The sequence below is a fragment of the Acipenser ruthenus genome, chromosome 13 (genome assembly GCF_902713425.1).
Source record: "Acipenser ruthenus chromosome 13, fAciRut3.2 maternal haplotype, whole genome shotgun sequence".
In the NCBI taxonomy this organism is placed as follows: domain Eukaryota; kingdom Metazoa; phylum Chordata; class Actinopteri; order Acipenseriformes; family Acipenseridae; genus Acipenser; species Acipenser ruthenus.
In genome coordinates this window covers 6,446,337-6,469,429 of record NC_081201.1, presented here as the reverse complement: position 1 = coordinate 6,469,429, position 23,093 = coordinate 6,446,337, and the positions used below count along the sequence as shown (strand labels likewise).

The 23,093-nt window shown below is 41.2% G+C and overlaps 2 protein-coding genes across 12 annotated transcripts in view; one reads left to right on the top strand and one right to left on the bottom strand.

Annotated features, from left to right (window-relative positions):
- LOC117417822 (myocardin-related transcription factor B-like) overlaps nucleotides 1–15,222 on the top strand; it is a 45,891-nt gene extending 30,669 nt beyond the window's left edge. For 6 of the 9 annotated variants that reach the window (XM_059035558.1, XM_034030172.3, XM_059035559.1 and 3 more), the window contains 13 exons: nucleotides 1,524–1,579; nucleotides 3,355–3,430; nucleotides 3,777–3,938; nucleotides 4,976–5,148; nucleotides 5,618–5,761; nucleotides 8,026–8,276; nucleotides 9,009–9,159; nucleotides 10,009–10,902; nucleotides 11,305–11,445; nucleotides 12,306–12,461; nucleotides 12,568–12,717; nucleotides 13,013–13,073; nucleotides 13,425–15,222. In XM_059035558.1, the coding sequence (XP_058891541.1) occupies nucleotides 1,524–1,579; nucleotides 3,355–3,430; nucleotides 3,777–3,938; nucleotides 4,976–5,148; nucleotides 5,618–5,761; nucleotides 8,026–8,276; nucleotides 9,009–9,159; nucleotides 10,009–10,902; nucleotides 11,305–11,445; nucleotides 12,306–12,461; nucleotides 12,568–12,717; nucleotides 13,013–13,073; nucleotides 13,425–13,948 (2,939 nt within the window). In that variant the 3' untranslated portion in view covers nucleotides 13,949–15,222. Of the gene's footprint in view, nucleotides 1–1,523; nucleotides 1,580–1,954; nucleotides 2,035–3,354; nucleotides 3,431–3,776; nucleotides 3,939–4,975; nucleotides 5,149–5,617; nucleotides 5,762–8,025; nucleotides 8,277–9,008; nucleotides 9,160–10,008; nucleotides 10,903–11,304; nucleotides 11,446–12,305; nucleotides 12,462–12,567; nucleotides 12,718–13,012; nucleotides 13,074–13,424 lie in introns of those variants that run through there. The other 3 variants (XM_059035560.1, XM_059035563.1, XM_059035561.1) reach the window with 3 other exon arrangements.
- A 3,088-nt stretch (nucleotides 15,223–18,310) lies between these two features.
- Nucleotides 18,311–23,022, bottom strand: LOC117418141 (cell death-inducing p53-target protein 1-like). Of its 3 annotated transcripts, XM_034030760.3 has the most exons (6): nucleotides 22,622–23,022; nucleotides 21,586–21,777; nucleotides 21,146–21,265; nucleotides 20,619–20,708; nucleotides 19,845–19,992; nucleotides 18,311–19,147 (listed from the first exon to the last, which is right to left on the bottom strand). In XM_034030760.3, exons 2-6 carry the CDS (start codon nucleotides 21,761–21,763, stop codon nucleotides 19,039–19,041), a joined length of 645 nt encoding a protein of 214 aa, XP_033886651.1. In that variant the 5' UTR covers nucleotides 21,764–21,777; nucleotides 22,622–23,022; the 3' UTR covers nucleotides 18,311–19,038. The 3 variants fall into 3 exon arrangements, with proteins under 3 accessions (XP_033886651.1, XP_058891547.1, XP_058891549.1); XM_059035564.1 differs by having other exon boundaries at nucleotides 21,586–23,022; XM_059035566.1 differs by lacking the exon at nucleotides 20,619–20,708.
- Nucleotides 23,023–23,093: the final 71 nt, after the last annotated feature.

Genomic DNA, 23,093 nt, shown 5'->3' with positions numbered 1-23,093 from the left:
TGCTCCTTTCCAAATTGGCCCTGTCCCTAGAATAATCAAATAACCTGATTTTTATTATTATTATAATTAGTATTGATGTGGCTGATTGATATTAACCACAAGATTGATTGGGTACAACTGACAGTTTTGTTGAAATAAGCTGAGCACAACTTTTAACTGTTCATCAAGTATTGCATATAGATGTTTGCCTTTGTGTTTTTAAATGTAATTTGTGTACATTGTAAAGCTAATAATTTATTTTTATGTTAAAATCTCATAAATATTTAACAAACACTGTCTTATATTTATTAATATTATAGTCATTAATTTGAGAGACTGCAGTCCTGTTGTAGCCTGTTACTTTGGCAGCCTGTTTGTGGCTCAATGGCCAAGGCCTAGCAGTTAGCTTCATGGATGTGTATATATGTATTTAGTAAAATGAATTGTGTTTTGCTGGTGTGTTTGGACCACCCAGCAGTATTGCTAAACAGATACAGGGAGCCTGCCACTGCCCGATTTGGCCACATTTTACTTAGTGTTTACTAACTGTTTTTTCTGCTGATCTCTCTGCTGTTTTCTGTTTACGTCCAAGCCAACTCTATCTCTCGCTGTGGCTTTTTATTTTTCATTCATTTGTTGGCACAGTGGGGAGGGACAATAGTGGTTAGTTACTCTCTCCACACAAGGGGAAATCTATAACATAGAAACTGCTAAATAAGAGCCAGGTAAATGCATTTCGCATTTAAACAAAATATAACCCCTCAGAACACAATACAGACTGCAGTTCAATTACCAGTGTGACTAAAGACCCTTCGATCATCACTAATAAAACAAAGAAGAAAAAAAAGAGATTTCTCTGCACGCCAAAATTCTTTATGCTGATTAGGTCCTATTGTGGGGAACTGAGGAATGCAATTATGTTTCAATGATGGCTTTTGGCTGAGTTGTTTCCTGTTGGTTTTATCTCAAAGGCTGTTTTCTTCTGTATTTTGTCAAATCTTGTTTTGGAAAAATGAACATTTTTCTCACATCTTGATATTCTCCACATCCTGTCTGGCATGCCTCTCTATTGATAATGTTAAAAAAACAAAACAAAACAAAAAAACAATCACGGATTGGAAGTCAAAATGGTACTCTGTGTTTTCCAATATTTATCATGAATATATAATTGAACGTAAGTTTCCTTTCTGGAACATTTATTATTACAGGAAAATAAGCTGTATGGACTGTTTTTATTTAAAAAGCCAAATGTAGATTGACAGACCTCAGTTTCAGATTGCTGACTGTGGTTAAAGATCTGGTTAGGTTATGCATGAGGAATCTGTGCTTGATTCCATTGAGCCTCTCTTCTGGAGCATGTTTCAGTCCTGCCCTCAGTAAGCTCCCTCACTGTGAGGCTGGCTCGGAGCAGGGTGAGCCTCCTGTGGCTGACACAGCTCCTAATGGGTCAGCTCTGTTCTCGCCATACCAGTGAATGAGTTTCCTCTGCAAACTGCTTCCTGCGGATGTTAACCCCTTCTTGCCCTGTCTGCTTCTCCACACAGCCCTAAAGAGCCCCGCTGCCTTCCACGAGCAGATCCGCAGTCTGGAGAGGGCCAGGGTAAGACTTTAGCATCCCTTATAGTCACACACACTGAGGCAAACACTAAAGACAACAGCTGTCATCACTTCTGAGCCTCTTAGGTATTAATATGTGTCAATCATTATACCTGCACCATAGAAAAAAAAAAAGTTGAAACCAAACCCTGGTCTGTTACCAGGATTAGAAAGCACGGGACTTCTTAGGTATAGTGTATTCTCAAGCCCTCAGTTTAAGTACTGTGATTTTTGGGATAGTATCAAAAATGTTCTTTTAACAAAACCCATTATTGTACAGGGTTTGATGTTCCCTGTTAAGCACAGAGGCACTGATATTCATGTCTCCACTGATGTGTTTTACAGCTGTTTTCACGCTGGTGGGTTTCTGCTTCCTGCCTCCAGTCACGGTACTCCCAGACATGCTTGGTCAGGTTTCAATTAGGACTTACCGTTCAGCAGCCCATCAGAACATGACGTGTGAGCAGAATAAATGCATGAAATTCACTTAATAAAAAGCTAGAGATTCTGGTTCTATTAAGACTGATATGCCTTTCTCACCCACTTCAGAAAAATCTGCATTATTGCATTTTGTAGAAATCTATACCCACACCCATACCTTTTTAGAAGCCTTTTTTTTAATGGAGTAGTCAGTAAGCATGGCAAATAATTATACAATTCTGTTATACAGAAGCAGAATTATACAGAACACCCGTACAGTAATAGGATACTAAGCAGGTAAGACATTGTTAGGAAAATGTCTGACCCTTTAATGCTAGTCTTAAAGGATTAAAGCAGTAGAGCTGAAATGATGGCTATCAGGTGTCATTGAGACACAGCAGTTTCACATCAGATGGGTAATTTGTGCAGTGCAAGCTCTGTGTACTAGTGCAGAGATGTTTAAATGCTGGATTACTTTGTAGACCTCAGACATGGCCAGGGTTTCCTCCTAACATTGGGAGCTCATAACATATCAGCCTGTGTATCTCTCAGAACAGCTGCATCCTTACAGTTGACAAGCTCAGCTGCTGGGTTTGGATTGAGCCGCGATTAAAAAATAAATAAGTAAAATAAAAAAACAGTGTAGTTTCAAAAGTGGGACTGGACTAGTTAACACACAGCAATTGCTCAGCAAGTATATACTTTACAGCAGTGGTACTCAATTCTGGCCCTTGAAATCTAATCCAGTCCAGGTTTTTTCTCTAAGCAAGTTCTAATGTAGTAAATTGAAGATTCTAAGAGGAAAATAACTAATTTTAGGACCTGGTTGGAATAAAGACCAGAACTGGAATAGATCTCGAGGGCCAGAGTTGAGTACCACTGCTGTATTGGTGTGAACTAGTATTGTGCTTCCCTAAAAATATTCAAGTAACACACGCTGAAGGTTCCATGCGTGGCAGAATATTAAATTACTGGTAATTAAAAAATAAATAAATAATATTAATAGTAATAATAATAATGTGTTATTATCTTCAGTTAAATTAAATTGTGCTTTTTTATTATGAGGGATGATGAATTTGTTGTTTAGTGATGTCATACACACACACACACACACACACACACACACACACACACACCATGGAGTCAGGAGAGATATTAACCAAAACCAGTGTGTACATTTAATATGACATCACCACACACACAACATGCAATGAAACTGAGAGACTGGCTTTGCCAGCTCCTTGCCTATAGTCCTAGCAGGTGAGAGCCTGAAGGATCCTCCACCCCAGTGTGTATGTGTGTGTGTGTGTCAGCCTCTCAGTTAATCCTTTTGGAGTAAAGTACTTTTTATTTCTGCAGACTGAAAACTTTCTGAAGCACAAAATCCGGAGCCGGCCTGAGCGGTCAGAGCTGGTCAGAATGCACATCCTTCAGGGTAATGACAGCACTGGAGGAGGGTTCACTGAATCCCGAGTGTGTTGTAGTCACGGGATTTAGGGATGATGGGGGTGAGGGCGGCACAGTGGTGTACTTTACATATTAAACTGGGAATTATCAAAGTTATAGCGCAGCATCACAACAGAGCGTTTATAGCATGTACAGTAGTTGTGGAACTATAAATAATTGACTTTTTCAGGCTTATTTCATCTCTATTAATTTTTATACTTTATTAAGTACTATAACTTTTATTATAACTTTATTTTTAAATACTAGCCTTTCACTTGTAATGATTTCATCCACGTGTCCATCTGAAGCCCTCTCTATCCCGTCTCCCCTCACAGAAACCCTGGCTGAGCCCTCTCTCCAGGCCACCCAGTTGAAGCTGAAGCGGGCCCGCCTGGCCGATGACCTCAATGAAAAGATCGCGCAGAGACCCGGGCCACTGGAGCTGGTGGAGAAGAACATCCTGCCTGTCGACTCCAGCCTCAAAGAAGCCATCGTTGGTAAGGATAGCTCACTGTTATAACACAGGACTGAAATGCACACCCCGCTTAGCGAACCGGGCGTCGACTCTCAGGCCCTCATTGGTGAGGAAACTGTACGTTCTGTAACACGCTATTGTATAAAATCCACAAAAACATGGGTAGTATCCATGGATACGTACTGCACAATGGAAAGGCTTCATATTTCATTGCTGATACATGTGCCTCCCAGCCCCTGTAACAGCTTTGAAACTTTAAAAGCTAAAACCTTTGCCTTGCATCTGGTCATCTGTTGCCCATTAGCTCTTCACAGACCTTCTGAGATAAGGATTAGCGGCGAGATCACAGCAAGCTAGTTGCCGAGTGCGCAGTCGAGCTCTGATAGGTTCGGATACCTGTGGCTGGGATTACTGGTCCCCCACAAGGTGTTGAGTGCTATCCCTGCAGAGACTGCATTCTGAATCCTGCCACAGGAGTGTTGTAACTGTTTACCACAGAAAACACAGCTCATTATTAATGTTTAAGAGAAGCGTAACACTGTAACCCAGTCCCTCAGTTCAAGCCACTAGGCCACACAGCCTCCCAGACCCTCATTTCTAACCACTGGTCCTTCAGCTTAAATTGTTAGGCCTGAGCACATTTATTTCTACTAGACCAGTGGTTTTCAATCCCGGTCCTGGGGACCCACTGTGTCTGCTGGTTTTCATTCCAACTGAGCTCTCAGTTACTTAACTAGACCCTTCATTGAAATGATAATTTGGTGTAGTAGACCTTTTTAATTGTTTTCAGCTCGTAAACAGTTGCAGAGCTCAAGTTACTTATAAAATGTTACTGCAACTGAAAACAATTAAAAAGGTCTAATTAAGCAAATGATCAGTTCAATGAAGGGTCTAGTTAAGTAATTCAAAGGTCAGTTTGGAATAAAACCAGCAGACACAGCGTGTCCCCAGGTCCGGGGTTGGAAACCACTGTACTGGATGACACTGCCACAGCATAATGTTTTAAAGTTATTGGTTAATAAACTGCACTTTGTTGTTGCTGTTGTTTTGGCGCCCCAGATGGTGAGGGGGAGTACTCCAAGACACAGGACGTCTACTTGTTTGATGAAGACAGCAGCGACGCCTTGTCTCCAGAGCAACCGGCCAGCCAAGAGTCCCAGAGCTCAGCGGCCTCCCCTGGAGAGCACAAAATCAGAGAGGCCTCGTCCCCGCTTCCCAACTCCGCCCTGCAGGTCAGAACCATTGGTTTAATGTGTTTGTATATCTGCTCAGTATTTAAATATCACTGAGGGAGGAGGTTCTCCTCCTTTCTCAGGCACTTACATGAGTGCTGGATTGAAAGTGTCATGGTTTGTCGTGGAATACAGAAGGTGAAACGTGCTTTGGCTGACAGATCCTCAGCAGTCCATAATATCCAATATCACGATATTGTCTGTTCCCACCAGTTAGCGCAAGCTTAAAAGGATCATTTTTGGTCTGTTTGTGATTCGTATAGTTCACAGTTCCCTTAAAAACTAAAAGCTGTTCACCACCAATTTTCTTCACCTTCAAATGCTTATAATGATCCTTGAAGTTATACCGGCGTTTTTAGATTTACATCTTTAAAAGAATTAGGAATACTGGCAATGTGTTAAATGTCAAATGGTTATTTTTATGTAGAATACTGTATCTCATCTCTGTCTCTCTCACATTGTACCACAGTACTACCCACAATTCTCACAGCCCACTTCAGACTACCTGAAACCTGTCTCAGCTGCCGAGCATCACAACGGTCGCTTGGCAACCAATTCATTCCAGCCAATCAGCACTGTAGCTCCTTCAAAACCAGCCCCTACACTTGTAAAGGTGAGTCTACATACAGTAAAAGAGTATGAAAGTTAGGCATTCTAGTGTATATGCCAAACACCTGCTGTTAGATTACAGATGAAAACTAACCCAGCAGGTTTTTTCAGTTAACCCCAAATTAGCTGGAGGCGGGCTGAGCCACAGAGCCCAGGAAATGACACAAGCGGTTTAGTCTGATTGACAGATAAAGTATCTCTGGGGGTGGGTTAAGAAGTTTGTGGAGTGGAGCTCACTGACAACAGTGCCCAGAATGACGTGAGGATGGGGTACTTCTAGCGCAACTATGGAAATCCTACCACCTGGGCCAGCTCAAACTCAGCAGATTTTAAACCACAAAATACCTTTTTTCAAGGTGAGTGTCAGCCTAACTTATCCTAACACTGGATCTTTATTTAGTATTTCAGTTGAATACAGTTAAGAAATAAAAGAAAACATGCTGTAACTTTAAACACTCAATCGTATCAAAGAAAGTGTGAAGTAAAACCGAAGGCACAAACACACATTTCAGTCAGCGTGTCTAAACAAAACTGTTTTAGACATCGGACAGAGGGACGTTCTTGTCTAAAGATGGAATATTGCTTATAACGACTTATAAATGAAACCAACAAAAGATAAAACAATTATGTCAAATGATTTTCTTTAATGTGTCTGCGCCTTTTTCTGTCCGTTAAATTCCTTCGGTGGCACCCCACTGTTTTGTTAGTGCATACTTTCTCTGAGTCAGGCAGTTGTCCCAACAACAAAGTCAAGGGTTTTTTTTCTCCTTGTTTTTTCATCTCTCGTGTGAAGGCTTTGTATACTGGGAGGTTGTGGGTTCGATCCTCAATCGGACAAAGTTTAGTCTTGATGCCTGAGGATGCTGAGTCAGGATTTTAATCTTATGTCTGGAAGTTGAGGATTGATGAGAAGTTCATTTTTAATATGTTTCCTGCCTTGCAAACTTGCTTGGCCATTTCTAGTTAAGGAGTCGAGGAGGTTTTTTTTACATTAATTTAGGTGCCATTATAGGTGGGTCTTGCACTGCAATACAAAAAACAAACAAAAAAAAAAACCCTTTTCAAATAGTTGTCCAAGGGATAGTGAGTAAAACAGATTGTTTCAGGGGTGATCCTGGGATAATCCCATTGATCCAATGGGATTCCCAAGTGCTGTATTGCGCTCCAGTAAAATCCAGCTGTGGCACATCAGGTTATAGATTGATCAAATTGACCTCTAATCGCCAATTATTTTTATTATTTTCTCCCAATTTGGAATGGCCAATTATTTTATTATGCTCAGCTCACCGCTACCACACCTGCGCTGACTCAGGAGGGCGAAGACGAACACACACTGTCCTCCGAAGCGTGTGCCATCAGCCGACCGCTTTTTTTCACACTGCGGACTCACCATGCAGCCACCCAAGAGCTACAGCGTCAGAGGACAAGCAGCTCTCGGGCATCTTACAGGCAAGCCCGCAGACGCCCGGCCAGACTACAGGGGTCGCTGGTGCGCGGTGAGCCGAGGACACCCTGGTCAACCTAACCCTCCCTCCCCCCGAGCGACGCTCGGCCAATTGAGCGCCGCCCCCTGGGAGCTCCCGTCCTCGGTCGGCAAAGGAATAGCCTGGACTCTAACTCGCGACGTCCAGACTATAGGGCACATCCGGCACTCTACGCAAGTGCTTTTACTGGATGCGCCACTCGGGAGCCCCGTGACATTCCTGTTTTACCTTTTTCTCCACTTGACTGTACAGGATAAGCCTGTTTGCAAGCAGATACTATAGATCTATGTTGAACCTAGCGCTGATGGAACAGATACTGTGTGTGCAATGATGCCTAACACCTTGTAGCTATCTTGTAGCTATGTTTGCCACGTTGCTATCTAAGATAAAGGGGGTTATCTTTTATATTGCATAAAGGTGCTATATTTAAATTGAATTTTATTTATTGTAAGTATGTTTGTTTATTTATTTATTTATTTATAGAAACTTTTTTTTTTTTTAAGTTTTTATACCAGGATGCTTTGGAACAGTTTACACAATTGTAACATTAAATATGGATGTATGTTTTGTATGATTGGGGTGCATTTAGGATACTTACTTGTAAGATGTATCAGGTAACAATCCAAAATCCAAAAATATATGGGTGAGACACGGCTGACTGGAGCTTGATTCACTTCATTTTTCCAAGTAGGTCAAAATGAATAATTGAGGTTTTTCTTTGTATTGTATACTGAGAAACTTAAGAGGTGATTTGGAGATTTTCTGTTGCTCTCCTCCTTTATAGCAGAGCCAGCCAAAGACAGCGAGTGAGAGGAGCCGCAGTAAGAAGAGTCGGGAGGCCAAGCCGCGGGTGAAGAAGCTCAAGTATCACCAGTACATCCCTCCCGACCAGAAGGCAGAACCCAGCGAGGCGCCCATGGACTCGTCGTACGCACGTCTGCTCCAGCAGCAACAGCTCTTCCTGCAGCTCCAGATCCTCAGCCAGCAGCAGCAGCAGCACTACAACTACCAGGCCATCCTGCCCGCGCCACTCAAGTACGCCACACCCTGCACTGCAGAATTACGCTGTCTGAGAACTGTCCTCTTGACTTCATCATAGCTGATCAGACCAGCCACTGCACACACCCCTCGCAGGCTAGACCACATGCTTCTACATCTCTCACCCCTTCTCTCTCTTTCTGTTTTTCTCTCACTTTCTTTATCACCTCCTTCACTTCCCTACCCCCCTCTATTTTTCTCTCTCCATCACCCTCTCATGTATTTTGTAAGTTCTCTTTATCCTTTTATTCACAGATATTTATATAAAGAATCAGTGACTAATTCTGTTTCTTTGTTAGCTGACAGACTCAATAAGCTGCAGGCCCTTTGGTTGTGTTTCTCCACCAGATGTTGATTAGCATCAGGATGTGGTTCATTGTCTCTAGACATTTGGATTACAGATGTTTGTTTTGTTTATTTTTTTATGAGGTGTTGTATTTCTGGAGTATTCAAGCTGACGGCCTGTTCCACATTTGAAATGTGTTTGCGCCGTATCAGGTGTGTGACCTGTACACTCTCTGTCTCTGTCTCTGTCTCTCTCTCTCTCTCTCTCTCTCTCTCTCTCTCTCTCTCTCTCTCTCTCTCTCTCTCCCTCCCCCCCTCGCTCTCTCTCTCCCTCCCCCCCTCTCTCTCTCCCCCCCCCCCCCTCTCTCTCTCTCTCTCTCTCTCTCTCTCTCTCTCTCTCTCTCTCTCTCTCTCTGTCTCTCTCTCGCCATCTCCACCAAGCAGGCCTGCAACCGATACTCAGAATACCTCCTTGAACAACAACATGCCCGCCTCCATTGTTGTCGCCTTGCCAACCAGTGGCACCCTGCGACAAAACAGCAGCCTGGCCAATCGGAAGGCGGGACCACTGCCTGCTAATCTGGATGATATGAAGGTACAAGCTCTCGATAGCTGTCAGAATCATGGCTCTCGTGGACTCCACATGAGGTTGCTAGGCTGTTTTGAGTTTATGACTTGCTTTTGTTTTCATAATCCATAATAATCAAACCAAAATAAATATAGTAGCACATGTTTAAACAGGCATCCATATTTAAAAGTTTTTCCCACCAAGAGAAATGGACTTTAAAAGATAGTGTGAAGCCACTGTCAATTAAGCATTTTCCGAAAGGCTTCGTTATGCAATGCTGAAGTGGAAGAGATTTGTTAATAAATTCAGAAAGTGAACCTGAAAAGAACGTACGTTTACATGATTGTCCAGGAGACACAGACCAGACCCAGTCTCAAGGACAGGCACACACACGTACGTTTTCCAATTCATTCCATTATGAATGCATTTTAAAAGAGAGCTGGCTGTAGTGTAAGCGATGGGCTATCATCATAGTTGTTATACAGCACTCCCCCCTCTTTATTCCATGATTGGATGATTCGCAGGTTTGGTGAATTCATTGTTAGGCCATGTTAATACACAAATTATAATACTATATGTAAAAGCCTGCACTATTTTCAATACTTAACGTTTTTTTGATGAGCAAGTCGGTGAAATACCCTAAGGCTATGGTTATTTGTTTTCGAAAATCACTTCTTCAGATATTATTGATTGCTGTGATTTAAGATGCAATTTCTACTTAGCACAAATTTATTTTAAAACCTGTATTTTTTCTTCAAACCCAAATCTCTTCGTAACAAGCAGAGCCAAAATGTTTGTGCGTCTAGTTTTACTTAAAAAGAAAAAAAAAAGGATTTTTTTGTATATGGAGTGATGATTTATTTTTTTCTTTCCCAGGTGGCCGAGCTGAAAATGGAACTAAAACTGAGGGGGCTCCCAGTGTCTGGCACTAAAACAGACCTCATCGAGCGACTGAAACCCCACCAGGAAAACTCTACCACCATCTCCACAAGGGGCACCATGACCACTACTATCTTCTCTGGGTCAGCTGTGGAGGGGCCCACATCAGCCTCTTTACAGACTCCCTTTGCTAAAGAGAATCGGCAGCATTCCAGCCAGCTGGAGAGCATGAGCTCCACGCCGCCTGTGTCCCCCATCCCCTCTGAGCTGTCCAGCCGGAACGCAGAGGACAACAGGTCCATGGACACCTTCAGTGAGATCATGGGCGTGGCCCCTGCTCATGCCTCAGGGGCCTCCCCCTGCAAAGGTACTGGCGAGGACTCGGGCATGGAGCTGGAGTCGTCTGTCAAGGACCGCAAACTCCACGAGAAGGAGCTGCAGATCGAAGACCTCAAGAGGAAGCTGGAGCAGGAGCAGATGCTGGTGGAGGAACTGAAGATGCAGCTGGAAATGGAAAAACTAAACCAAGCACAACAAACAGGCATCACTGTCCAGCAGAACCACTCAGGGACTCCAGAGATCAAGGATGAGAGCAGAATGTCCCCCAATTGCTCGTCTTTACACCCAGCCTCCCGGTCTCCAGTGGTCCAGCAGACACCCATGTTGATCAAGCAGGAGCAGCAGCAGCCTCAGCAGCCTCCACAGGCACCTCCAGCCCAAGGCCGAGCCTGCCTGCAACAGTTCTTCGTGAGCCACCAGAGGGTGCCCCAGGTCACTGAGCAGCCTCAAATATTGTTGACAGCACAGCCCAGGACTCCACTTCTCCTGCCAGTATCCCTCTCTGGCACCAACACAACCATCCAGCCATCAACAGCTAATGTGAAACCCCAGGTATTGGTCTTCTTTATTTTTATTTTTTATCCTTATTATAATAAATAATAATAATAATAATAATAATAATAATAATAATAATAATAATAATAATAATAATAATAATAATAATCAACAAATGTATTATTATTATTAAGGAACCTGTATCCTACAGGGCTATGTCAGTGTTTTATCCACAATAAAGTAACAGAGATTATTTTAACCCTTTCAGTCCTGGTGGGACCTCAAGGTGCGTTAAAAACTCTGTAAAGGAGCTCCTTTTTCAATTATATACCTTAGGGCCTAGCTCAATTAAAGTCATTCAGTTTATTAATAGACACGGACCATAGACCAGTCAGTTACTCACTAAGACAGTCTCTGGAAATTCCAGAAGAGTAATGTGTCCGTGACTTCTCTACCCAGCAGCAGCAGCAGCAACAACAACAAGTTCTTCAGGCCACTGTCCCTGCTTCAGCCGCAGGCCTCATTCCCCAGATTCAGCCACAGAAACAGGAGGCCTCATTCCCTCAGCAGCTCCCCAACCAAAAACACCACATCTCAAAGGTTTGGGACCATTTCCAGAACTTCCCCTGACAGTACCTCTCAAACAAGTGCTAAATGAGTTGACACGGCCCCTTTTTAAAATATAAAGGCTTTAAGTTATTATCAGGCACCTATCTGTCAAGTAACAGAACACAGATTTATGTTATGCTTGGATCTTGACTGAGCAAAAACATTGTTGCAGTTTTTCTTTAAAACCTCCTTTAAAAGTCTGTATTGGGAACATTTTGCCTCTGGCAAACAATATAAAAAAGAAACAATTGAAGGCTGCCCTTCAAAATGTGTGAAGGAATGTCACTTATAATCAAGACAGCTTTGTACTTGTGGGTGAAAACTCGGTGAAATAATAATGAATAATTTGTAATCTTGGTTTGCAGCTGTAGGGCTAATAATAGTGTAGCCTTGATGTTAAATTTCTTTTCTAATCGCATTAATAGCATCCACTTGGTAAAATCTTGGCAGAAGTCCTGTTGCTAATGCTGACTGTGGGAATATCTGACAGTAAACACGCTCTCTGAAGGATGGCAGCTCTGTAGTGTGCCAGCTTTGACCTGCACAGTTTGATTGAGGTTCCTTATAGATCTTCACATTGTTTTACTTCATTACTAGGCGTGTTACTTCTACACCGTATTTAATTTGTGTATTGTTTATGGCAATAGGACCTTAACTTTTTCTGTTAAATTATGATTCGGACCAAATGTGATATAATTAAAAACACTAATATCTAGATTATTATTATAGGAATAGCAAAGAGTTACCCTGCTATATAGTACATATTGTATTGTACCTGCAGTGGTTGAGCCTGGTCACCCTGGTATATAGTACATATTGTATTGGTTGATCCAATGTCTTTGTTTCTGCAGGCGTTCCCCACCTGCACCACATTCAGTGCTGGGTTTCAGTTCCAGAGCCAGCCAGTGACTGTTGACCCGCAGTGTTTCCTCAACAGCTCAGCAGACACCAGGCTGCCAACACAGGGCTCCCCAGGCCACACATTGCATAACGGGCCCACGCACAAGGTACGGCCTTGTCAGCCCCTTTAACTCCTGCTGTTACTTAAGTGTTGTTACCCTTCGTTTCAGTACCATCCCAGTTTCATGGATCTATGCTTTCTTCTCACTGCAGCCGGGCTCCCCCTCCCAGTCTCAGCCCCAGCCCCAATTCATCCTGCAACACTCAGTGTTTGCAAACCCCATCCACAAGAGCAAGGACCCTCCCCGCTATGAGGAGGCCGTGAAGCAGAGCCGCAGCATGCAGGCTCCCCTGCAGCCCCAGGTAAAGCCAGACACGGCTCAGATCATACAGACGCACAGGGCGATCGGAACTAGACTGCTGTTATTGCATATCGAAATACGGATTGTACAATTTCACATAAATGTATATTGTCGTCGTCTTTCAGGGCAATTTTTATTTTTTTTCATATGTTTGCAAGTTGTTTTTAATGAATATCCAGAATGTATAATAGGTTTTACTGTTATTATGTTTCCCTATTTGCTCAAGGCATTCTTCTGTCGTATGTTGTGCTGCCCCGTTAACAGTAACGTAACACAGATTGGAATTTCTCTTCAAGGTCCCCATGGTAACCAGCCAGCAGATGGACGACCTGTTTGACATCCTGATCGAGAGTGGAGGTACAGGAAGCATTCATTGCTGTTTATCCATTGAGACTCAGGGTAGCTTTTAGAAATTGACGTGTCTATGCTGATACAATAAGAAAGCAACCGTGAAACGTCCTACAACAAAACTATCAATGACCAAATTGTATTCAGTTCACTCCAGTCTTTCATTGATGTTTGACTGACCAAACTCAATTGGTAATTAAATTGATTCAATCAAAACATAATCGCTTATGACTTTTTCTGTGTTGTATGGGGCTATTCAGTCCTGTAATATAAGGGCACACCCCTAAAAGGTTTGGGCCACACTGTGAATTGAAAGATAAAAATAATACCCTTTTTGTTTTTTTTGTTTTCTTGCAACAGAGATTTCCCCATTCGTGAGGGAGGAGCCCTCCGGCTCTGCCAAGCTGATTCCTGTGACTGCCAGCATCACCACCCTACCAGTCAACACTGCGCTGTCCCGCCCACCCCCACAGGTCCAGGTGGGCCCTCCCCCTTCAATGACCTTCGACCCTGCCCCCAGCCTCTCTCTCGCCTCCGAGAATCAACTGGAGGCCTTCCTGGATGGGGCCCTCTCTGCCCACACTACTGCCCCGCAGCTGGGCTCCAGCCGAGAGCACTTGTCCCTCATCGAGGACCTGCAGAGTCAACTTATGAGCCAGTCGGCCCCTCTGAGTCAACCACACTCCCCCATGGACACCAACGAACTGCTGTTCTCCACAGACGGGGGGCCCAGTGTCGGCTTTGACCTCCACAACCCTAACCTGGATAATATGGAGTGGCTGGACCTTACCATACCCGGGTCATCCAGTGGTCTGGCCCCACCAGGGGGAGTCTTCTCCTCAGACTTTCTGGACACGCACAACCTCCAGCTACCCTGGGACTGAATCGAGCGACCCTCCAGCTCTCCAAACACAGGCGTTTGTTGTTTACGTTGTTTAGTTTGTTTGTTTTTTCTCGGATGCTCAATTGTTTAATTTGGCAGCTGGCCTCATTTAAGCTCAAATTAAGAGGCCAACAGATTTTGTAAATATAGGTCCTTAAAACTTCAAAGGAAATTTGTGTGTGTGTGGGGGGGGGGGGGGGGATTGATATCCCTTACTCGCTGTCCCCACAATATATAAAATGGCCTATTTTTTTTTTAGTTCCTGGGATGGATTTTGAGTTTGTGGGGTCACATCTGCAATGGGAAGCACAATGGCAGCAGCCTGTCTGACGATACTGAGCTCTGTCAGAGCTGGGATCCTTGGTATTCCAGTGAGAGGGTGGCAAGGTAGAGGATTCAAGACAAATGGTCTCTTCTGAAAACTGAACTGTGGGAGAGTTTGCTGCCTTGGTCATGCCTCCCTGCGTTTTGGGGAATTTGAGAAGGGGACAGGATTTTGGTCTATTTTAAATGTGTGCCAAGCAAATATGGGCAACCTGTTCCTTAAGCCCAGAGATAAAGATAACCGTCTGCTGTCGGTATTCTTTGGACCTTGGAAACTGACACATCTTCAGGTCCTAATCTCTTCTGCATGCAAGACTGGATAGGAATCAGAGACCTTGTCTATTTCTTTTTATTTCTTGTGAATTTTCCAGGCAGAAATGAAATGCCTTGGTTTACCACTGTCACTCAAAAACAGTTCTGGGAGAGCAGCTGGATTACTTTAAGGCTCAGGGAGGTGCTGGGGTGGTTTTTGTAGCACTGGCTGGCAGCAACTCAAAATGATAGCACTGGTATAGCCGTAGCATACACTACTACCATACAGTGCCATTGATTGAAGTGGCTCCTATAGCTACAATTCTGATTTGAATCTTGGCCTCACCAAACATCCTGCCTTGTCGCTAGGGATGAACTATTCATGACTAGCCTATACCAGTAAGAATTTGAGTAAAGGGAGGAACCATCTTCAAGTAACTTGTACAAAAGGACAACTGGGTTTGTTTTCAGTCTCAAGCAGTTAAGCTTTTGAGGTGTTGAGCTTCAACTGAGCAGATTCATTTTGATAACATGGCAAAGTCTCTTGGTTGCAGAAAAACAAATGGTCATTTCCATTGCACGTTTGTTTAGGCTACTCTAATTGTATGTTAGAATTGTGGCTAACAGTACATGTGACAGGAAGGGGAAGTGCACCAGTAGATTTGCTTGTAAATATAGATTCAAATACTGTAAACAAAAGTGTACGCAACATTGACCTGTATTGTGACAATAATAGAATACGTACAGCATTTGTACGAAACAGCAGACTGCTGCAGAGCAGAGAGCAGGGAGCACTAATAATATATGTTTGTGAAAAGGTAGTGTAGTAGACCACTGTGCAGGGTTTTTCATGACTTTCATACCAGGTCCCTCTCAGTTTTGCATATCACCAAAGACATTGTGCAAGTCTCAGTTTAGTTCGTTCAAACGAGGCCCAGAAAAACATGTCAAAATGTATACCAGAACACCACTGGAACATAAATATCCATCATAAGCCCCTTTTTAAACATCTTCAGATGTGCATTATACACCACTGTGGCTTATACAACAGATTAGTTACAGTAATGACACTACTGTATATACCTAAAGAACCATTGTTACTTCAAAGCCAGTAAACACAAAGAAAAAATCTGTTTAAATTAGCTGCAGACTTGGGGAATCATTCAGAGCATGCACCGTGCCCGCATTCATTTCTGAGTGGTCCGCAGTCACTATTTCAGGGTGTGGGTTGGATTTATAAAAACAAAGTTGCAAAGTGTCACTCGCTAGCTGCATTGGTATCATGAAAGATCAAGTAGCAGCAAGCCACAATTTTGACAATCAGACTGTATGGTGGCAGTCTTGAAACTACCACCATAGTTACATTTTTACCTTTTGACCGTATTTTAACAGGGGATCTTCACTGTTAGCCAAAGGTGCAGGTCTTCCTGTTTCCAAGGTTTCATCCAAATGTTTCATGCAAATTTAAATAATGACATAGAAAAACAAATTGAAGATAAGTTAATGGCACAATACTGCCACCTAATGGTCATGCAGTGGCACCGCACCTCTCAAGTGCTTTGGTGCAGTTTAATATTTCAGGAGCTATTCTGCCATTTGAAATCTAAACCCTTACTGTAAAATGACAATCTACTGGTTAGTATATGCAGTGAAATACATGAAAAGCATATCAGATAGACTATGTATGAACTTTCTTCTAAAGCAGTTCTTTATTTGTAAAATAACTGTGTCCATATAGTGTACAGTTAACAGCTACAGACAGCAATGTGCTGTAGTTCTTAAACCTCATGTCTGAAATGATCTTTTGGAGGGTTTAGTAGTGATGCCAAAAAGATATATCCGTTGTTGCTGTTGCTGTTGTTTTGTTTTATTTCGTAATCTTGATAAGAAACCAAAAGCACCAATTTGCATTCTCAGGGCTCCCAAGCACCGAACCAAATGTCCTGAATTTGATCGGATAATTGAACAGTCTACTACACAAAAAACTAGGACTACATCTGCAACATTAATGCAAATACATGCTTAGCAACCTACAGGGTGTTGTGACTTTAGACAGGGGAACAACCCCTCTGGAATTTACAAGTAGAAATATATTTGTTCTGCTCTGGGAGCCCTGGATTTTGCCAAAGAGGGCATTTCTTTGTTTAATGCCTTTAAGTTTTCTTAATATGAACAATCACAATGATGCGTTGAAATTCACAGATACTGTTTTTAAAATCAAAAGGTGCAAGTGTGTTTTGTTGGTAAACAAATAGTTTAAAAAATATATATAGAGATTTAAAAAGCTAGGTATGGGCGAACCACATGAAAATTTGGACAGTGTCACTATATATTTGTAACTTCAAAAGTGCAAAAAAAAACCCATGGTATTTTTTTTTTAAATACAAATTTACAAATACAAAATATAGTAACTGCAAAAAAGAGATTTCTGTTTAAAATAGGCATAAATAGGGTTAATTACCCTTAATGTGCGCTGTGGGAAAATGTAGCTATTCTATACAGATTTAGTACAAACATATTGAGCTTTCCTTTAGGGAACTGACCTGGGAACAACTAAATTATGATAATGATTGTAGCAATAATGTAGTTAAACTAAGTATGGTAATTACAGTTACTTGCATAGGAACCTTTATTCAAGCATTTGAAGGTCAATAGTTAATCACTTAGCTGAATAACTTGGCGTTGATAAATGACTTCCAGGTTATCACATAGTGAATTATTTTGTTTCAAGAGAATCAGTGTGTAAACTAATCAAAATGATCATTTTCAATTTGAATATTTACTGATGAGCACAAAAAATAAACCCATTCCAAGAATTGTTCTTAACTTGTGTGGCAAAGTAGTCTGCAATAGCAGCACTTAAAATCTGAGCAGCTCTTTTGGTCACCAGCTGTATTAAGTGAACAAATGAGATTAGTTTGGTAAGGAATGGGTTAAGCTTCAGTACCTGCTTGTTATTTCAGTCTTGCTGGTGCCCACCCATGGAGCTGCAATAATACAGGAGTTGATTCGCCCATACCCAAGCCCATTAATCCCACCCAAGGTGGGGGCTTGTTTTAGTTGCTTCATCGATGTTGCGTGCTGTCAGCATGTATTATTTTGTTAAGTCGTAGCCCATCCCATTGTATCCATGGCCATCTACCTTTCTGAACGACCAAAAACGTTTCCGTTTGGGGTCCTTTACACAGTAAACTGGCATCAGTTTTTATCCTAGAAGTACACCATTTATTAACTAAGTAATGAAAAACAAATTGTGTTGGTGGTTCGAAACCATGATGCCTCTGCAATGCATTTTGCACCCCCGGGGTGAATTCTGTATCATGATAGTTGTATGCCGTACATTTTTGCACATTGTGTGTGTGTGTGTGTGTGTGTGTGTGTGTGTGTGTGTGTGTGTATATATATATATATATATATACACACACACACACAAATGCATATTTTTTATACATGTGTAGCACATTTATGAGCTTTGTTTTGTAAATACCGGCAAACATTTAGATACAAATGAAATGTTTGTTATATATCAGCCTTTTTTTGTGTCAATAAAACTGGTGATGTACTGTGAATCGGACTACTGTGTCTCCCACTGCGTCAAGTCTCTTATGACTGGCTGCACAGACCTCGATTAGCTCTAGTCTTGGACTGGTTTAAATTAATTTAATTAAGGTAATTCAAGATTAGTGCTAATCTGGATCTGTGAAAAATCAGAAAATTAACAGACTAGATCAAAGCATTAGTTTATTTTTTTTTAATAAATATATTTTTTAATAAATAGATTATATATCTCATTCAGTACTATTAAATCAATTTTGGTATTCAAAAAAATGAGTTGATAACATTCAAGTCTGTTGTGCATGCAATATAGTTGCCTAAATATTGAAAATAAATGATATTAATGAACACCAATGTAATCCATACAATACCTCGCACTATATTCCCACTACAGTACTGGTTATTGAAGAACTCCTGATAAAATGAACTCAGCTTAGAAGTTATATTAAAAGAGTTTCTGTATCACCATGTTGGCAAGCTAAAAACATACATTACAACTTCTGCATGGATAAGAATGCACTACATGTGGGAAGTCAAGTGAGGAAACCTGCTATTATTGTATACTGTTATTTCTGCTGGAGGTAACCCAATTTACATCACTCTGGATGGGTTAAATCCTAAAAGCAAAGGGGTGAGCATTACAAATATATATGCAGGCACCAGATTACATAAATGTACCTTTTGAAACTTGCTTGTTAAGACAAGCGAAATAACTTTCTTTTTGTCCTGGGTTTAGATGATCTCCCAGCTTTAAAACTCTCCATAGCACTTTACTGTTGTCCAGTTTTGTTTTGGGCACAATGGCCAAGCATTAACTGACCGCTAACAATACTTTGTGAACTTTTTCTGCAGAACATTTCCATCTTTCATGCCGAGTCCCACATTTCGTTCCTTCAGCCCAAATTTTGTTGTCTATGTGCCAGAAGCCAAAGCCATTTCTTTAGTACTTGTGCTGGATTCTTACAGCCTCTTGATTGTATGAATCTTGGCTAGACACTTAGGGCACTTGTGGACCACATCTTTATATGCATTTACACAGAAGGGGATTAAACAACAGCCACAAAAGCATCTGAGGAACAAAAGAGATGTGTGTATATTATTATTATTATTATTATTATTATTATTATTATTATTATTATTATTATTATTATTATTAATAATAATAAAAATAATAATATTATTATTAACATTAGCGCAATACAAAACCAGAGTTATTAATCTATGCTGGCACAGAAACATTCAAGAAACTTTGTTCAAATTCCATGCCAAGTAATTATTTTCTTAAAATAACATTTAAAGTAAAATAGTGGCTCAGTTTCGCGTGCTCCCTTCTGCTTTATTGAGGGTTGTGAAGGGTCCTTGCACAGTAAAGTACAGTACATGGCAAGTTACTGTCCGCAGGACCTAAATCTGAATTAACCTAATGTGTTCATGGAAATAAGGATGATGCATATGGTGTTTAAAAGTCCTGGGCAGATCGAGCTGGTGGAGCTAAGAGAGTTGAAAGATCAGTGCTATTCCACAACCACTCGGAACTAGTTAAACAATAAGGTCAGAGTTTGTATAACTGAATAATAAGGTAATAGCCTGACAAGGAAGTTGCTTGACCTGGGAATTATGCAAAGATGACATTTACAGTGCGCCTTTAATGCAAATCAAGTCTGTGAAGAAAAAAAACTTTGTCGAGGTTGTCCAGTGGGAAATAGTCACTAAAAACTGCCTATTAAACAACACGTCTGAAATGAACATGAAAAAGTAATGCCCACCCAAACATGACTGCCATGATGCACAATAGCCAGACAGTGTTTCCCATCTTCCTGCAAGTCTCTGTGGTCACAAACTGCTGACAGGAGGGGCACTGCGTTGGGGTGGGACTGTCTGGGAGCTTGTTGTAGTCCAGAGTCAGCTGGGGTGCTGTGGAGAAGCAGAACAGCACACAGAAATCAAACCAATCCTGTCTGATACCGCACAAGCACTCAGAATCAGGACTCCCCCTGTGTGCCGTCTCTGGTACTGCAGCACTCAGAATCAGGACTCCCCCTGTGTGCCGTCTCTGGTACTGCAGCACTCAGAATCAGGACTCAACCCTGTGCGCTGTGAACCTTCTAATCTATCTGCTAATATAAACTGCTTCCTCTTCAGAACTTGAAATTCTGAGGCCTGCATTCTAACCTATTCCACATCAACTATTACTCTACCCTCATTTTCATTAAGGTCCACAATTACAATTGAGTTTTCATTTAGTATTATACAAAGCTGACATGTGTTCAAGTATAGACAATCAGTAGTTACAATAACTTATTTTCCATATTTCAACATATAATAACCATGTGACTTGTGAACTAAAATAGTCGATAACAAACTAACATTATACTTTTAAGCTAGTGTTTACTGCTGGGAGCAAATCAATCATCTACAGCCATTACTTGCCATTTATACTGTTATCAAAGCCGGTCTTCGTCAATTTCAATGCAGCCCATGGTAAGGCATCAGTCTTTGAGGGTCAGTGTGAATTTGTTCTGATTTTAAAGGAGTCTCACCTGGGAATGACGGTGGTGGTACTGTGATTGCAAACTCATCCGAAATGCGAGGCAGAACAAACACTCCAAGGCCATTCAGTTTGGACAAATCTTTCAAAAACAAACACACAGTGTCTAGTGATCCTGGTCAAGGCTGATACTGGACAGTTAGATTAATACAATATAAACAGCTCAATGAAATGCAAGAAAGCACCGTCATTTTTTTTTTTTTTTTATCATTCAGAATTTGAGCTACATTCTAAAAGCTATTTAATCCATCATTACTGCAACAACAATGGCCATTTTAAAACAAATACTAAAACAACTTTAGACTACTTCCCCCCAAAATCAAATGTCCACATGAGTAACTACATGAAAAAATATACTTTGGAGTACACATATCAGAGAACCTAGCCCTAAACTTACAAGAAACTGTGTGATGAAGGCACTATTACTGTGTTTTTGAACTGATTGCCCATGTTTCATAATTAAATCATGATTAAGAGAGTGGAAATGGTACTAAAGATATTGTTGTGTGCTGGGAGTACCTGGTCTGAACTGGTCAGGGCAGAGGATCTCCTCCTTGCGGTTCAGGAGCTCTCCCTCTTGCTCTGCAATGTCTCTCAGTTGCTCATCGATGCTCTCGAGCTCCGTCTTCTCGGTGGAGTCTTAAAGAGACACACAAATCACAGCATGAGTGCACCGCAGTCAACCCCACCTACAGTACTTGCAAGTTCTCAAAACAGAACACCAGCTACACACTTTGAAAGAGCTGCAGTTCAATTAGAAATGTTTAGATCCAAAATACACACAAAACCAACTAGAAGTTGCAGTTGTTAAATTTGAAAATACCTTGGTCAGTTGTTTCAGTACAGCTTTACTAAATACGCACTTGTTTGTACTGTTTTTTATTAAGCAGTTTGTTTTTTTCCTGTCTTGTTCAGAAGTTGTGCGTAATAAACCCTGGTTCAGCTGTGTTCTGGCTAACCTGTTATTTTGGTCAATGCCTTCTTGTCGGTGGAGGAGAGGAAGCCAGTGCTGTGTTTGAAGTCCTGCAGCATGGTGAGCAGCTCTTTCCTGCTCAGTAGCTGCTGCTGCTGAAGAGCCAGCTTCCTAAGCCCCTCTTCAATCTCATCCAGCTCCATCTGCTCCTGCGCGCTGGGCATCTCCGAGGCAACACCTGGGCAAAGAAAAGAAACAAGTACAGAGATGTGGACAGCATAGTAAGGGTGTGGAAACAGACAGTATCTTAGTATTCATTTACACATCTTTGAAAATCCCTAAATTGTTTGGAGCAGTGAATTTTAAAACGAACAGTAAAACGACTTGGTAGCTTAATGGTTACAAGTGCAATTACTGTGCTTTTTGTGTGCCTGAAGGCATGTCCTGTAGTTTACTAAGCCTTCATTGTAATGAGTTATAAGCAAAAAAAGAGTGTTGACTGAAAGCCAATGTTTTACCTCTTTACTGGTTTTGTACAATTTATATTCTAGAAATTGACCACTCTTTTGCACTTTATATTTGTTGATCCCCACCAGATCTCTTACTTTCTACTGAAATTCCTTAAAATAATCTTATCATTATCTAGTCCTTTTACAAAACAACAGAATAACAGTACAGATGCTCTAGAATTTCAACACTCAACCATAAAATATGGACACACAAATAGTTGAGTTTTACTCAAGATTTCCACAATAGTTCTAGTCATAATCTATGCACAGGACATATGATTAGAAATTAAAAAAGGTACATTTTCTAGATTGTCTTATATAAAATACATTTTTAAAAATCCACAAAGCAGTATTACTTTATTTTCAATACAGGACTTAATTACGTATAACCTATCCTTCACCTTTGAAGGCTCAGTACAATATAAAGTTATTAATAACTAACAAGAGCCCTTTAATATACTGGTATTTAAAATGCAAGAATTATGACAACTTTGTATTATTGTAGCTTTAAATACACTGCAGGTTTTACAATAACATTGTATATATAATTAAAAAATAAATTAAAATAATTACCTCCAACTCAAGCAAAAAGAGGAACAAGCGACCTAGTTAACTCTGCACACAGGGCTGGCGTAGACAGATATTTAAATTACCTGCTTTAGTAGACCTGATGAAGCCAGGAGCTGAACAGTGACCTATTGTTTACCAACTCCACCAATGGAAAATGTGATGGACAGAAAAATAACCCTACCTCTACGCAATATTTAAAGTATGTGGCATTGTGACCTGAAAAAAGGCAACAACATTAGCCATATTGTAATGTTTTAAACCCCAGCAGGCCCTTGTTTGGCTCATAGTGTTGCTATTGAAAGATAACTGACCTTGGTGTATTGCTGTCTATAAAAACATTTTGATGAATTGAAATGGTTTTGAAGACCAATGAAATAGGGGCCACCTGCCCTCCACCTTATTAAGATGCCTACCTTTGAATTGAGAAAAACGTATTCCACCTCAAGTGGCTAACTAATGCCATGTCTCACCTGCA

Coding starts and splice junctions, on each gene's coding strand:
- LOC117418141 (XM_059035564.1), bottom strand. CDS start 21,763: ATGCCCAGCGCGCAGGAGCAGATGGAGCTGGATGAGATTGAAGAGGGG. Junction 21,266..21,585: donor GGCATTGACCAAAATAACAG/GTTAGCCAGAAC, acceptor TGTCTCTTTAAG/ACTCCACCGAGAAGACGGAG. Junction 19,148..19,844: donor ATCATGGCAGTCATGTTTGG/GTGGGCATTACT, acceptor TTTGTTCCTCAG/ATGCTTTTGTGGCTGTTGTT.